Source organism: Gouania willdenowi, chromosome 21 (genome assembly GCF_900634775.1).
Source record: "Gouania willdenowi chromosome 21, fGouWil2.1, whole genome shotgun sequence".
In the NCBI taxonomy this organism is placed as follows: domain Eukaryota; kingdom Metazoa; phylum Chordata; class Actinopteri; order Blenniiformes; family Gobiesocidae; genus Gouania; species Gouania willdenowi.
In genome coordinates this window covers 11,785,424-11,800,239 of record NC_041064.1, presented here as the reverse complement: position 1 = coordinate 11,800,239, position 14,816 = coordinate 11,785,424, and the positions used below count along the sequence as shown (strand labels likewise).

The following is a 14,816-nucleotide window of genomic DNA, read 5'->3' as shown; positions in this document are numbered from 1 at the left end:
GGTTTGCACATATACTGGTCTACGATGCACTGGCATGCCTTGGGATGTGGGATAGAACTCATACTGGGCTTAACTTTAGACACGTTAATCCCAAATACCTGCTTTAGGTACAACCAATCACTCATTCCCCCTGTTCACAGCCACCAACTTTATAGCCAAGCTTCACACTTGTGTAATCAAGCCAGTATAGTGACAACATAATAAGCACAATATGTTCTACAACTTCACATCTCACCCTCACTGTAAAATAATCTATTCTTCCCCACCCTATTCTATTTCCTACCTTGAGTCGCTCCACCCTGCTCCCTTTCCCCCCTCCACTTAGGTGTAACACTGCTCTCCCTTTTTATATCCTCCCTATAATAAAAGATTCCTTACCCTTCCTTAGGGAGGGCTGGTGATGGTCACAATTAAGCAATAAAATAAATCAATTTATTTTATTGCAATAACAAAACATGCATCGCTGTCTCATAATGATTGCACTTCTTGTAGTGTTGACCTTTGACAGCATGTGCAGACGAGAAAAAAAAAAAAAAAAAGTCCAACACTTGCATCAGGCGGCCAAACTGGATTATGGCGTCACCAGCGCGTCATCGCGACAGGACGAGCATGCGCAGATCAACCGGAATTAATCTGTTCGGATTTAAAACCACTTAATTCAGATTGGCCAATTGCATTCGGAATGAGGTGTTCACAAAGTAATTTTTTTAGGGGACTTAACTTTCATTCTGATTTAAAGCTCTCATGTAAATGTAGCCAGTATTTATAATAGATTACACAGATACAGTAATAATCCAATACATGACACAGCAACTACTGCTACTCGACAAAGGCGGTCGCATTTTACTTTGCTCCCTCTCTTCCCACCCTTATCTGTTCTTGTTGCTGCTTTGTCTGGTCTTGTGAATCTAATACAAGCCTCTCTTTACATCTCATCCAAAACTGGTCTCAATGCAATCTATCAATTTTTTTTTGATAAAAAGATCAGGCAGTGGTGAGCCTGCGTGTCCAAGCAGGACGTTTGCTGCTGGAAATACACTGGACCCTTGGAACAAGTGGCAAGTTGTGCGTCTGTCGATTCTTTCCGTGGACGACATCTACATGATTGGAATTATGGCAGCAGGTATGCTGCTTTTGGATTGTTTAGGTGGAATTGAAACCAACTTGGAAAAGTTGGGTGCCCGACTTGCTTTTTTTTTTTTTTAATTATAATTACTGTTTAAATGTGGCTTTGTTCCAGCTGTTCCCTAAGCCTAAACCATCTTGACCACTAGTTGACCATCAAGGCATTAGGATCACGAAGGACATTTGTTCACAGCTGTGAAGCCACATGGTCATGCCCCACCGCACGGCTGATGGTGATAATCTGTCTGTGTAAAGGCCTTGGATCAGTATTCCCTCTCAGATTAAACCTCCTGTATGTGTTACTATACAACACTGACCACGTTAGCTCCTTCTAATTGTTCATACATGGAAGAAATCACAGCATCAGTGTTACAACCATGACAGAATGTGTTATTTTTAGAATTCACAAGGAGCTTAAAAATGAAGATAGATATAATGTATGTCTTTTTTGTCCCGAACTACACATCATACATTCGCCATTTTTTCTAACAACACAATCGACTTCAAAGGTCAACTTAAGACAAAACTAACTGGGCATGCACATACACCTCTTGTTTGGACTAATAAGTTTCTGTGTCACATATTAATAGTAGTATGTGTTGCACACTTTTAGCAATGTGAACACCATCACCTTCTTCACTTATTGCAAAGAAATACATTGTATTTATGTTAACACTGCTACTATATTTAAGGTATTTGACAGTTTCAGGCCTTTATTCCATTGGAATCTCTAGTGTTACACCCCCTCAAAAGGCTTGAGGGGCTGTTAAATAAAAGATGCCATAACAGAAATAAGGTGGTCCAAGTATTTATTTACAAAAAGTTTGTAAAAGTTAAGTCAAACAAAAATGACTGGAGACCCTGGCCAAATTGAACAAAAGAGCCAACCCCATACAGGACCATTGTATCCAGTGCCCACCCTCTAGACTACTGAAAGGTACAAATAAGTAACACAAAAACAGGACTACCAGTATCCCCAGTACAAACTAAAAAAACAAACTTACAAACATCAAGTGTGAAACAGAAGGCACTCTCCCCACATGTCTGCTGCTGGTCAAGTGTTGTTGTGCCTCCTTTCTTGTGGTCCTCTCAGCCCTGTTATATAGCTGCCCCTCCCTCTCACCTAACACACCTGATTCAAATCAGTAATCAGGTGGAGAGAGAGCAGGCTGAGAGGCCAGGAGGCACCATCTATTTATATATAGCCTCTATTATTGTGTTGTCATATTTTATTTCCTTCATTGCATTAATTTTCAGGTGTCTTTTGGGTATTCTGTGAGTTGCCTCTGTTGTTTTTTCTTGCACTTTATTTGATCAGAGCTGTCATGTGGTCATACCAGCCTGTCATTGTCTGATCTCGTTAGATCTCTGAAGCTAAGCAGGTCTGGGTCTGGTTAGTTGGATGGGAGGCCACTGAGAATTCCAGGAGCCACAGTGGGGGGGGGAAGTTGCTCCAGTGGTATCTGTCACCGACATTGCCTAGTGTGAGTGAGTGTTGGTGGTGGTCGGAGGGGCCGATGGCGCACTATGGCAGCCTCGCTTCCGTCAGTCTGCCCCAGGGCAGCTGTGGCTACAATAGTAACTTACCACCACCAAGTGTTTCTGTAAAGTGCTTTGAGTGTCTATGATAAAGTGCTACATAAAATCCAAATGCATTATTATTATGACAGTAAATTTCCCCACTGTGGGATCAATAAAGCTACTCTACTCTACTATGGGTGACCGTGGGTCAGGTGGTAGAGGGGTTGTCTTCTGATTGAGAGGATGGGGGTTCAATCCCAGTCTATATGTCAAAGTGTCCTTGGGCATGACACTGAACCCTAAGTTGCTCCCAGTGGTCAACTAGCACCTTGCATGGCAGCTCAGTCCCATTAGTGTGTGAATGAGCTGATATTGTTAAGTGCTTTGAGACTACTTCAGTGTGGGGATTAAGCGCTATATAAACCAAGTTCATTTACCATTTACTAACACTAGTGTTTGAATTAATCTGCAAGGTGAGAGATTTGTGTCGCCAATTAATTGCATCATGTCTGTAGACAAGGTTTTCCTATTTCAAATCTATCAAATGCAACAACACATCATCAGTAGGGTAAAACTAACCTGTCTCACGGCGGTCTAATCCCAGCTCACATTCCCATGAAATACTTTGACTGAATAGAAACATGAATCTGACCCGTCCTACCTGAAGGTGCTTCAAGGTTTCCAGAATACATGTGTTCTCCTTTAACGTCCACAGCTGTATGGTACTGGGTTAAGATGCTGTCTCAGAGCTGAGCACAGTCCATCCATCCTGTTTTGCATCGTGTTTGCTAAATAAATGCTGATGCCCTTCTGTTGTGTCAAACAATTGTCATACTGTATTTGTCATCAAGCATCTTATCGACACTGTTACCTTGCTCTCATCAAGAGAACAGGCAACAACTGTGATATCATTCTGCTGTGCATCAAGCTTGAGTATTTCTTTCTTTTTTGTTTTATTCTTTTGTAAAAGTCACAAATGCATTTGTCTTGTTGACAGATTTGTAAAAGAAAACAGATTTGTTTGACAGTAAGGCAGGTTCTCTGATATTTCCAGAAAAACTCACCGAACTTTTGATTCCAACAGATGAGCCAAAAGAAGGGCTAACCTGCAACAAAACAAAACGAGTTCAAATACAGGAGGCTTGTGTGTGTGACAGAATGACCTATTTTTGTAGTTTATATAAAGCACAGTTGCCATATGAAAGGCACTATACAAATACATTTGCCTTGCCTAAACTGCATGTTTGGCCTCATAATCTGATGAGAGATAGAAGGTTGTGACCTTACATTTAAAAACCAAAGCAGTGTGTATTTAGCTCAGAAAGTAATAACTGGGAAAAGATGCTCTCAGCCCTCTGTTAAATGGAAAGAAACATCTGTTAAGGTAGAAAAACTAAAGATTATGCAGTGAACCAGTATTTGGTTTCATTGTATCATTCTGTTAGATGTAGAAAGAGAAACCATTTCTGAAGCAATATATTAGCAGAGTAAGATTCTACAAAATGACAAACTGGAGCTTGAATAATGATATTAATGGCTTGGATAGCATCTTTTTCGTGGTGATTCAAAGCGCGTACGAAAACTGCTATTCATTGACACCAATCATACCTGGTGGTGGTAAGCTACAATGTAGCCATAGCTGCCCTGGGGCATAAAAACAGAAGCGTGGCTGCCATTTTGCACCTACTCTGACCACCACCAACATTCATGCATGATTCATACAAGGCAATGTGTGTAAAGCGCCTTGCCCAAGTCAAGGACACAAAAACAATGACTTGGAAAGAGTGGGATTCAAACCCCCAACCCTTTGGTTATTGGACAACCCAAATGCTGTATATTGAAAACTTGAGGGAAAAGTAAACTTTGCACCAAATTCTATAGTGCATGAATTCAGACAGTAGTTTATTACACTTTAAAAGACAATTATTCTATATATGGAATAAAGTCACATTCTGAAATTATGGGAAAATACTAAATTAAATAGAAAGTTAGCTAACGCAACAAAGGGAAAGCTATCCACTTTAATTAATCCAGAGTTGGATGTTTTACCTTATAGTCTCACCACAAACAGGAGCTTTCACAACACAACATGAAATATTAACCATATAGAGAGGAAATAATCCATCCCAGGGGATGCACGCACGCTGTTTACCGTTGGCAGCAGTGGCTCTATCTGTGCGCCCTGGTCCGTCTTCTCCATCCTTCCTCCGGGCTGTGTCAGCTGGGAGCTCCGCGGTGTGCGATGTGGCAGGTGCTGCAGGGTGTGAGCGACCACACGGCGGTCACATGTCGGTCAGAGCGTGGTGCGGTGCGGGTGATTAGTGTCTCCTCAGATGCTGCTGGAGCGCGTCTGTGCACAGAGAGACGCTGCTGACCAACTGCTGTAGGAGGATGGAGAGATGCCCCATTAGAGGTGGGCATCTTCTATCACAGCAGGGGCCACAACAATGTGTTTGTTTGATCGAAGGGCCACGTTATCAACATTCATATGTCAGCATTTAGAAGCGTTAACTGGAAATAACAAAGGATTTTTATACTTTTTTTTTTTTTTTTATGTTTGCTCTTCTGTGTATTTTTTCTGTAAAATGTATGTTTTTTGGAGTCATATTGTGTATTTCTTGTCTTCTTGTGTATATTTTTGTATATTGTGGAGTCAATTTGTGTATTTCTGTTGTTGTTTTGTGATACTTGGAGTCATTTTGTGTATTACTGTTGTAGTTTTGTTCATTTTTGTAGTAGTTTTGTGTGTTTTGGAGTAAATTTTGAGTGTTTCTTGTCTTTTGACGTACTTTTTATGTCATTTTCTGTAATTCTGCATATTTTAGAGTCATTTTGTGTATTTCTGTTATGTGTTATTTTGAGTCATTTTGAGTATTACTGTTGTCGTTTTGTTCATTTTTGTAGTAGTTTAGTGTGTTTTGAAGTATTTGTTTTGAGTATTTCTTGGTTTTTTTGTACTTTTGTTGTCATTTTCTTTAATTGTGTATATTTTTTTGTCATTTTGCGTATTTCTGTTGTTGTTTTGTGTTATTTTGAGTCATTTTGTGTATTACTGTTGTCGTTTTGTTCATTTTTGGAGTAGTTTTGTGTGTTTTGGAGTATTTTCTGTTTTTCTTGTCTTTTACTGTATTTTTGTGCAATGCTGTGATTTTTTGTATTTTTTAATATATTCTTGCTTCTGTTTTCTTTTTTTTCTTTTTTTTTCTGTCATTTTGTATGTTTACTTTGGGGGATTCATCAAATTAAACTGAGGGACTGCCAGTTGCCCATGTCTGCTGTAGCTAATGATACACTGTTATATAGTACAAGTCTGTAAGAAATCAATGGTGCACCTTAAATATTAAGTATATGTTTGCACCTTTTTGAAAAAACTACTCTCAGTTTGAACACCTAATCCAAAGTGAGGAGCAAACTGTTGCTGATCATGTCCAACAACTTTTATCTTTTCATGGATGCTTCCTTACAGCATACAGATTCACAGTTTGTTCAAACCATTATAAACTGCTTTCTGATAGAATTTCTTGGCCTCAAAAGTGCTCAATTGTCAACTTTAACATGCACATTTTAAAAGTGGTGGAATGATTGCCTGTATTAGCATCACAGTTTGTAAATCTGACTATTTAGTGCAGTAGAATGATGGTGTCTAATGTGTACTAATGACTCAAATATATCCGAGGCAAGTTTCCAGCACTTAAGCAAATCCGGGACACAACATTTGTTAAGTATGTCTGATGGTAACAGGAGATAACACACACACACACACACACACACACACACACACACACACACACACACACACACACACACACACACACACACACACACATTTGCTTCAGCAAATACCAAATTATTATTATTATTATTATTATTATTATTATTATTATTATTAATAAAACTACCGTCTTTGAAATGTTGCTACATGTGTTCACTTTATTGTGGAAGCAGGTTTAAAAACGTCATAAAAGCATTTTTCAAACGCATCCATGTCCATCATTGATAAAACCATAGCAGAGCATCGCCATCTGGTGTACATAAAAATACTAACAAGTAGATTCACAGCACAACAAATGCACCAACTCATACATTTAATAGTTTAAAATTGTAATATATTTTTTTGAAATGTATTTCTTCTTTTGCCCTTTAAAGGTCCTATATCATGCAAATCGACTTTTTTTTTGTTAGTTTTTAACCTTGTTACAATGTTTATTCCTTATCAAAAACACCCCCAAAGTATTATTGGGCTTCCTTCCTGCATCTCTGAGATATCCTCAATAATCCTGCTCTCTGTCCTCTTCTGAGAAACGAGCGATTCAAGTGCCAGTGACGTCACTAGCATTCTGGACCGCCCCCTCCAGGAAGTGCCTGCTGCTGGTGCCGCCCCTCCACGGAGAACATACACCCCCATTCTCTCTGGTGCTAGAAGCATGCGAGGGCCCTTAGAACATCTGTTTGGAGGGTCATTGTCCTTTCTTATTCAGTCTGCACAGGGAAAATAAACGGACTTTGTTTTTGTACCAGACGATAAACCAAAAATGCGTGTTCGACTGCGAAAGTGTAATCCAGTCAAGTGTGAGGAGAATCGCAGAGCTGGGCAGCACAGACGCAGAGGACACACACACTACACGCTGCAGCTGTGGAGAGGCCACAACCGTAAGTAAAATAACCCTCTAGATAAATGTTAGCCATACTCCTCCTCTGGAACTGTTTACAAAGATTGGTGGGCGTGCATGTGTCCCGTGCTGCCTTGGCTCTAGGTCTACGTCATGAAATGGGAGGCACTCACACGGCGGAGAGGCGGTCCTCCGAGAAACCGGGCATCTCAACTTCCGGGTTGAGAGAAAATAAGTCATATTTCTTCAGAAATTAGTATTTTATTTTTTACAAAATGTGAAATACTGCCCATATGTGACTGTAGTTGATTTTGGAAGGTCTGAATATAGCATGATATAGGACCTTTAAAAAAAACTTTCCCTGATCTTCAGAGCACGAGGCCAAACGTTTGTGGTTTCATGAGCTGTGTTCAGTTATCGCCATATGTTTGTTCCAGAGAAAACCTTCAGTTTACAGACAATGCGTGGTGCGTTCAAAGCCACACCTGCCAAACTCCTTCACCGTAAATCAAGCAGGAATAAACTTGCTTATGTATTTATTATTACTGGTATAGCTACATATCTTCGTTTGGCATTATTTTTGCTTGATTAAATAAATTAAATTAGTTTAAAAGCGGATTAAAGCTGCAAAAATCTGAGTCATGCATTTTGCATTGGTGCTTTTTTTTTTTTTTTTACTTTTTCTTTTTAAAAAACCCTTTCACTTTAAAATTTTATTGCAATTTGCTCACATGCTCACACAAATATTACAATATAACCTAATTAGGCTACTTGTTTACAATAAATTAGCTGCATCAACCTAACCTTGTCTTCACATTACTCTAATCCTATATACAGTTATTTTATATACAGCTTTAAAAACAAGTTCTTCCTTTTATAGTTTCATTGTTGTTGCTGTTAAAGATCATTTTATTCTTGAAATGTCCTAAGAAATACATTTTGAGAAATGTATGCTCATATTATGGCACTAATTTAGCAAATATATTGGCTGTAGTTTTTGTCAGAGTTTGCAGAAGAATGGTAGTGGTGCCTTCACAGAAAATAAGCACGAAAATAAACAATAGATAGCCTGATGAAAACATCATTTATTATGTTTTAATCACATTACAGCAGATATACAAATATCCTCACAACAGTAGCACACATGTTATTAAGTAAATAGCCTGTATGCTGATGTAAATAAATAATAAACATAAAGAAATTTTTTAAAATTAAAAAAAAAAAAACACTGCTCTACATTAATAACATTTATAACGCCTTTAACCACATGTATCGAGAATGCAGCAATGACTTTGGTCGCGTACATGTTTGATACAGAAGTCTACAAAACACAGAGATTTCCACTGACAGGGAGTATTATTATGCCAATATATGCTACACAAGAACATTTCATGTACATAATCCTAATATCTTTTTTTTTTTACTACTTGTAACAGAAGGATGTTTATTTTAAACTACTACTTATGAATCAGATTTCATCTATTTTGTGTACATCCGATCACTATCACCAGCTGTCCAATATTATGTACAGTATATTCATATTTACAGTGATTCTGACTCAGTGGTTTGGAGCCAGGTTTATGGTAAAAAGTCCAGGAATTTACACTTTGGCCCATAATGGTAGATGACAGTCCTCTTTGTCTCTTTGTTTATTTTTTGATCAGTTATAGATAAATAGAAAGACTTTGAGGCCAAAAGTATTGGGACATCTTTGATTTATTTCTTTTCTTTTGAAGAGCGTAAGTGAGGATTGGACGAGAAAGTCTGGCTTGCAGATTCAGATTAACAAGACGTCCCAATACTTTTGGCAATAGAGAGATAGATAGATAGATAGATGAATAGTAGGGCTGGGCAATGTAGCGCGAGTCGTGATTCAAGAAATATCGAGTTTTCTATTATCGATATATATTTTTCATAGCTTATTTTGTATCAAAATACTTGTTTTTAGTAGTCGCTGTTTTTGCCACTTTTGAGAACAAGTTGGAAAGCACAGTTAGATGGATTGCTGTGCGCTGTCCTAACCCAGATCTATACCACCAATCAAGCCACGCTACAGAACTCAATGGCATGTGCTGTCCATTACAGGAGAAAAGGCCAAACGTGTGTAACTGTTTGTTAATAAATGTGCCTGCGTGGTGTTTAATTTAACCCTGAATTATCTTTCTGGTCAATCTTTATTTGATTTGAAATTATCGAGATTTATATGGCCTTTGTTTTTTTGTTTGTTTTTTTTTTAAATATCGAGATATGAATTTTGGTCTATATCGCCCAGCTCTGATAGATAGATAGATAGATAGATAGATAGATAGATAGATAGATAGATAGATAGATAGATAGATAGATAGATAGATAGATAGATCTTTTCTTAACTGTGTGGATAGAAACTGTAGTAGCCGATGTCTTTGATGCAGTTTTTCTCACACTCTCTGGAGGACAGCAGCTCTGATTTTAACGGGGACACAGTCTCTGGAACAGGGGTAGCAGAAGGTGAGATCCGTCTCCGTTTGGCCTGTTCAAAGATTCCAGAATCGCTGGAATCAATGGATTTAATAGAGGACGGCGTCTCTATCCAGCTGGACTCTGATGTCATGTCTTTGGGTTTGGACTCCTCAGAGCCACCAATGGGGGACCTCTCCGTGGTGATGGAGTCCGCCTCCTCGGACAGGTAGTTGGTGCCCACCCGGCCACCGATGGTGTTGGTGGGCCAGCAGGAGAAGACCGAGCTGGATTTGGTGTTCACCCCGCAGTACTGAGGCGGTGTGCGTCCTCCCCACCCGGAGGGGTCTGTGTAGTAACCCAGAGGCCGGTTGGAGCAGCCCGCGGTGGGCAGCGGGAGAGCCTTCACTCCGGCCGCCGCGTAGGACAGCAAGGTGGCCGCGTTACCGGCGAAATCAGCGGCGTCGTATGCCGAGGCTGCGAAGTCCAGTCGGTTTTTGGCAGGGGTGACAAACCATCGCTGCGGGGGGGAGGCCACGCTGGGCTCGTCGCTTTGCTGCGGGGACAACAAGCTGTTGCCGAGTGGGACGCTGCGCTCCGTGCCAGGGCCGCTCCCCACGCCAGGGTGGAAGCGGGATTTGGCGTAAGTGCTGACAAACTGGTCCTGGAGGAAAGAGCTGGGCATGGCGTATCTAGCACCAGGCACGATCTGTGAGCGGGGAGAGTCACCCGGGGACGGAGTGAGACGATCAATGTCACAGCCTGTGTAGACACTGAAAAAGATAGAACACAACAACAGTTCAGGACCTCAACCTCACAACGTTTCACATATACTGGAAAATCAAACAGGGGTGGACTGGGAGCAGCCCACTACATTATTGTAATTATTACTTTTTAACCCTTTTTTACGTATTTCCTTTGTCCAATGTTTGCCCCTTTTCAGACTTTAGCTTCCATTTACCAATAAATAACATTTTCCCCCCCTTTTTTTTGTCCATTTTTGCAAGTTTTTTGACACTTTTATTAAATTTTAGTTTTTTCAATTTTCTCAATTTTTTTTTTTTTTTTTTGTGCCACTTTTTATCCAAATAAGCTTTTGCCCCAAATACCACTTGTTTTATTTTTTTTCCTACATTCTGCCTCTTTTTGTTCCACATTTTTGCCCTTTTTATTATTGTTTGTCACATCTTGCCCTTTTAACCTACCTTTTGACTTTACATACCACCTGGTTTCTCTTTATTTGGCAATTTTTTGGCCATTCTTGACTGCTTTTGGTCTATTTTAGTCACTTTTCACTCTTTTCTTGCCACTTTTAGGCCATTTTTGGCCACATGTTACCAGATCTGCCTCCACTCGCTCGTAAAAAAAATAATTACAAAAAAATTGTAGCGGACTGGACCGACCCACTTGGGGTCGACAATCCCCAAAATCATAAAAAGAAAAGAGAAATGCTGCATTTTTCTCCATACCTATTCATCTAAAATAAAGATGAGCCTGGCTCCCAAAATGTATTTCCTTTTTTTTTTTTTTTTTTTTTTTTTTTTAATCATGTGAACTTCTTACAACATATATGCCTATAAATTATTACGATACCCTAATATAGCAACTCATCAGAATACAAATTAAATTGTTAGACATGTGTTTCAATAAAGCAGCCCTGAACTAAACAGTTCAAAATCACTATCAAAATGTGTGACATCATCAGTGCACAGTGTGTGTATATATATATATATTTATAATTTATTTATTTTAATGGTCAATATTCTCATAAACACACACCTAAAATTTAAGTAGAATCCCGTTCAATAGTTTATGTTAAACTCTCAGATTAAGAATGGAAATTTGACCATTACTTTCCGTATGAAAGCCAAGAAAAAAAAAAAGAAAAAAAAAAAAATATTTATATATATATATATTTGATACAAAATTAAACAATGCAAAATGGACATTATAAGTTAACCCCTGAGTTTAAAATATACATTATTCTAAATGTTGATAAAACGCATCATCAACAAAAGCATTGCTGTCAAAATACACAATTATTTTAGACTTGTGTGTGTCAAGCTAAACCAATGTTGTTATAAAAATGTTATGATATACATCGGCAAGTATATATATATATATACATTAAAACAGAAAATCAAAACACATAAACTTACGTGTCATAGTTGTCCCGGAATCCTTTTGCAAATGGATTGTGGTCGATTTTCAGCTGGGTAATCTAAATAAAAACAATAAAAGAATTAAAAAAAAACATATTTATACACACATTTTATAATTTATTTATTTACAGATGTCCGTATGTGAGTGAAGTTAAAATCAACATGTTGCTCACTATACAATAATATTATTAATAAACATATAGGCCTATATTTATGTTATTAAGATTTTAAAATAAACTAAAAAAATATATTTCATTGTCAGTTTTGATGAATTATTTAAACGTGATTTTTAAAGTAAAGCAGTAATATGTGGTAGATCTTTGTGTGGGTGGACGCTGGCTGCGCTGTGAGAAATGAAAGTGCAGCTCGTACGTCTGTGTTCTGGTAGGCTGTGACAGCGATGAACTGCGTTTCTGTGAAGGTGAAAGTCTGCACTCTTCCTGGCTGGCTGCTGTCCTCTGTCCCATCCTCGTTCACTTCCACCACATGGAGCCTGGGCTGGTACTTGTGGAGAGACTGGAGGACCACCATCTGGAGAGACCGTGAAAAGATGCGCGTCAGAAAGGCCGTTCCAATGAGAAAAAAGAAAAGAAAAATGCGCTCAAATCAGGTCGATATTATTATTATTAGCTGATCGGTATTAAGAAGAATAGTCACTTCATTTGGAAATTGTGCAGACAGTAAAGCAAAGCAGTTTAAAATCCAATAATAATATTAATAATATTTTTAACAAAAATTGACAGGTTAACCAAATTGTCAGAAAATAAAAAATAAAATGAATATGAATACTTTATGCGGCATTACCTGGCCTGTGTTGTTGGAGGCACCTTTGTTGTTTGTGAGCTTTAGTTTTCCAAATGATATTTCCTGACGCATCCAATGCGCGCCTGTGTTTGGAGAGTCAGGGTGCATATAAACCCTATTCCCTATAATAAACAAAATGCGCAAAAAGAGAAAAAAAAAACACAAAATGTAAAACAACACATTTCTTTTTTAAATTAGAATAAAAAAATAATATATATGTATATATATAAAGCTAAAAAAAAACACAACATTTACAAAATCTGTAATTTATTATTTTAATGCATGCAATACCTGTCACATTTGTGTCTGCTTTTCCACATGGCACCCACTTCCCTCCTTGAAATCGCCAGTGGTTTGGATCAGCGAGTATTACATCCACAAATATGTTATAGTGAGCAGTTGGATCGAGGCCAGAAATATTGAAGCTTAAAAATGGAAACATTCGCCTACAAGGAGAGGGAAAAAAAAAAGAAAAAATACACTTGTGTAAAAACGACACGCAATATTAAAATGCTGGAGAATCAGAACAGAGCAGAATTATTTATTTTAAACTTTGGAATATTTAAGAGTATTCGTTTTAAATTGAGCGTGTAATGGTTACATAAATGTAATTTGCTTTGGCTACAATCCAGCATATTCACAGGTACATTTTTTTTTTTTTTTAGCATTTTCTTGTTTTTAATATGCATTGTCCATTGAATAAATCAACAAATAAAAAATAAAAAACAGTTGATACTTTTTTTTTTTTTTTTTTTTTTTTTAAATCATAATAGAAAGGGAAAATTAAGTATTTTCGCCACAGTTTGAGGTTTAATGTGCGTACCGTCCTTGCTTTGTGATGATCATCTCCGTTTGGTGTCTGTGAAACTTCAGCCACAGGGCCCTGTTGCACAAATACACCTGCGCTTTCCCCGGAACCAGCCCCGCTTGCGCTGAAGAGAACTGGTAAAAAGCCCCTCCTTGGTACGTGTGTCCATACTGTTGCGCGTAAGGGTAGCCTGCAGTCGGGTAGCCTTGTGGAGAAGTGTTGGTCAGAAGACTGTTGTAAGCTCCATTTGTGATGACCGGATGATGGGCCATGTACCGACTGGGGCTCCCGATGGAAAAAGCCGGGTGCGCTGCTCCATGCTGGCTCGGGTACGGGAACATGGCACTGGGTGCTGCTGCTGAGACTGAGTGCGTCTGTGTGGATGGAGAAAAGATGCACCTTTCTCCTGCAGATCCATCGAAATTATGACGAATGTCAGAGACTCCGTGAAGATCAGGAGAGAGTTTGCCCCTCTGGACGTCCCCTGATGCGTCCTTGGAGTCGGGAAAATTGTCTGCCTCTGACTGATTCGTCATCTCCCTGGAGTTTTTTTTCAGAGGTGAACTTCTCTCCAGGTTGTCACTTGCACATATAATAGGATGGTCCTGCAACGGAAGCTCGGATCCATTGGAGCTCGCAAAGCCACTGCCCACATTCATAAATTTCTTGGAGAGATCAGTCGTCGGCGAGATGCAATTCTCGACCTGCATATCTCAGTAAGAAAGACTCTATTAGCTCAACCTATAGAACCAGCACACGCCTTTCCTATGTATCACTATGATAAAGCCTTGCGTTGACTCGAGGTAAGGCAGCAATTTAGCCAATTGTCACCATCCTGTAATCAGGAAGGTTTTTTCATCCTGCTTTGCTAATGAAACAAGGGCTGCCATTGGTTAAAGCAAGGGTTGTAATTTAATTAGACAGCTCTTAATTAGGACCATCTCTTCGTGCTGTGAGCAAAGTGATTTGTTTGCAGTGTGACATGGGCCTATATTTGATTAAAACATATGGTCTCCTACTGCAATCCCATGAAAACACGCAAATAAATATACACAAAAATATCGAAGGAAAAAAAAAAAAAAAAAAAAAGCAAATAGTTACAGTTGATGCCCATGTGATATCTATGGATTGTTTTTCCGCAGCTGCGTTATTATTTACCTCTGTGCGCGTTATTTACCTATTTATGCGCCATGAGTGCCAAAGTATGTCTGCCGAGGAAACCCAGATTTATTATTAACACGCCAGAAATGACAGTCCATGACAGGCAGTGCATCTGATGCCTTAAAATGTTTGTGATATAGCGTGAAATCATGGCGTCCCACTGAAGATGTGTTTATGAGTCCCAGTGCT

General features: G+C 38.8%; 2 protein-coding genes and 1 long non-coding RNA gene across 5 annotated transcripts in view; 1 reads left to right on the top strand and 2 right to left on the bottom strand.

Annotated features, from left to right (window-relative positions):
• slc4a10b (solute carrier family 4 member 10b) overlaps positions 1-5,079 on the bottom strand; it is a 30,866-nt gene extending 25,787 nt beyond the window's left edge. The window contains exons 1-2 of one of the 3 annotated variants that reach the window (XM_028435169.1): positions 4,799-5,079; positions 3,711-3,752 (exon numbers count right to left, since the gene is read on the bottom strand). In XM_028435169.1, coding sequence (XP_028290970.1) covers positions 3,711-3,752; positions 4,799-4,846 — 90 coding nt within the window. In that variant the 5' untranslated portion in view covers positions 4,847-5,079. Of the gene's footprint in view, positions 1-3,710; positions 3,753-4,789 lie in introns of all 3 variants that reach the window. The other 2 variants (XM_028435170.1, XM_028435171.1) reach the window with 2 other exon arrangements.
• The window catches only part of LOC114454626 (uncharacterized), a 28,314-nt gene extending 16,223 nt beyond the window's left edge, over positions 1-12,091 (top strand). Inside the window, exons 2-3 of the long non-coding RNA XR_003672561.1 lie at positions 8,640-8,649; positions 12,079-12,091. This is a non-coding gene — a long non-coding RNA (uncharacterized LOC114454626). The remainder of the gene's footprint in view (positions 1-8,639; positions 8,650-12,078) is intronic.
• On the bottom strand, positions 9,529-14,201 carry tbr1b (T-box brain transcription factor 1b). Its single transcript, XM_028435172.1, has 6 exons — positions 13,482-14,201; positions 12,950-13,104; positions 12,659-12,780; positions 12,227-12,385; positions 11,852-11,913; positions 9,529-10,465 (listed from the first exon to the last, which is right to left on the bottom strand). The coding sequence occupies exons 1-6, from the start codon at positions 14,174-14,176 to the stop codon at positions 9,622-9,624; spliced, it is 2,037 nt and encodes a 678-aa protein (XP_028290973.1). The 5' UTR covers positions 14,177-14,201; the 3' UTR covers positions 9,529-9,621.
• Between the last annotated feature and the right edge of the window lie 615 nt (positions 14,202-14,816).

Bases quoted from the DNA above. Each gene is read 5' to 3' on its own strand.
- tbr1b (XM_028435172.1), bottom strand. From the start codon at position 14,176: ATGCAGGTCGAGAATTGCATCTCGCCGACGACTGATCTCTCCAAGAAA. The intron at 12,386-12,658 runs GTAATGCCGCAT...CGGTCTCTCCAG, and splicing joins CCTCCAACAACACAGGCCAG to ATGGTGGTCCTCCAGTCTCT. The intron at 11,914-12,226 runs GTACGAGCTGCA...GTTTTTATTTAG, and splicing joins CAGCCTACCAGAACACAGAC to ATTACCCAGCTGAAAATCGA.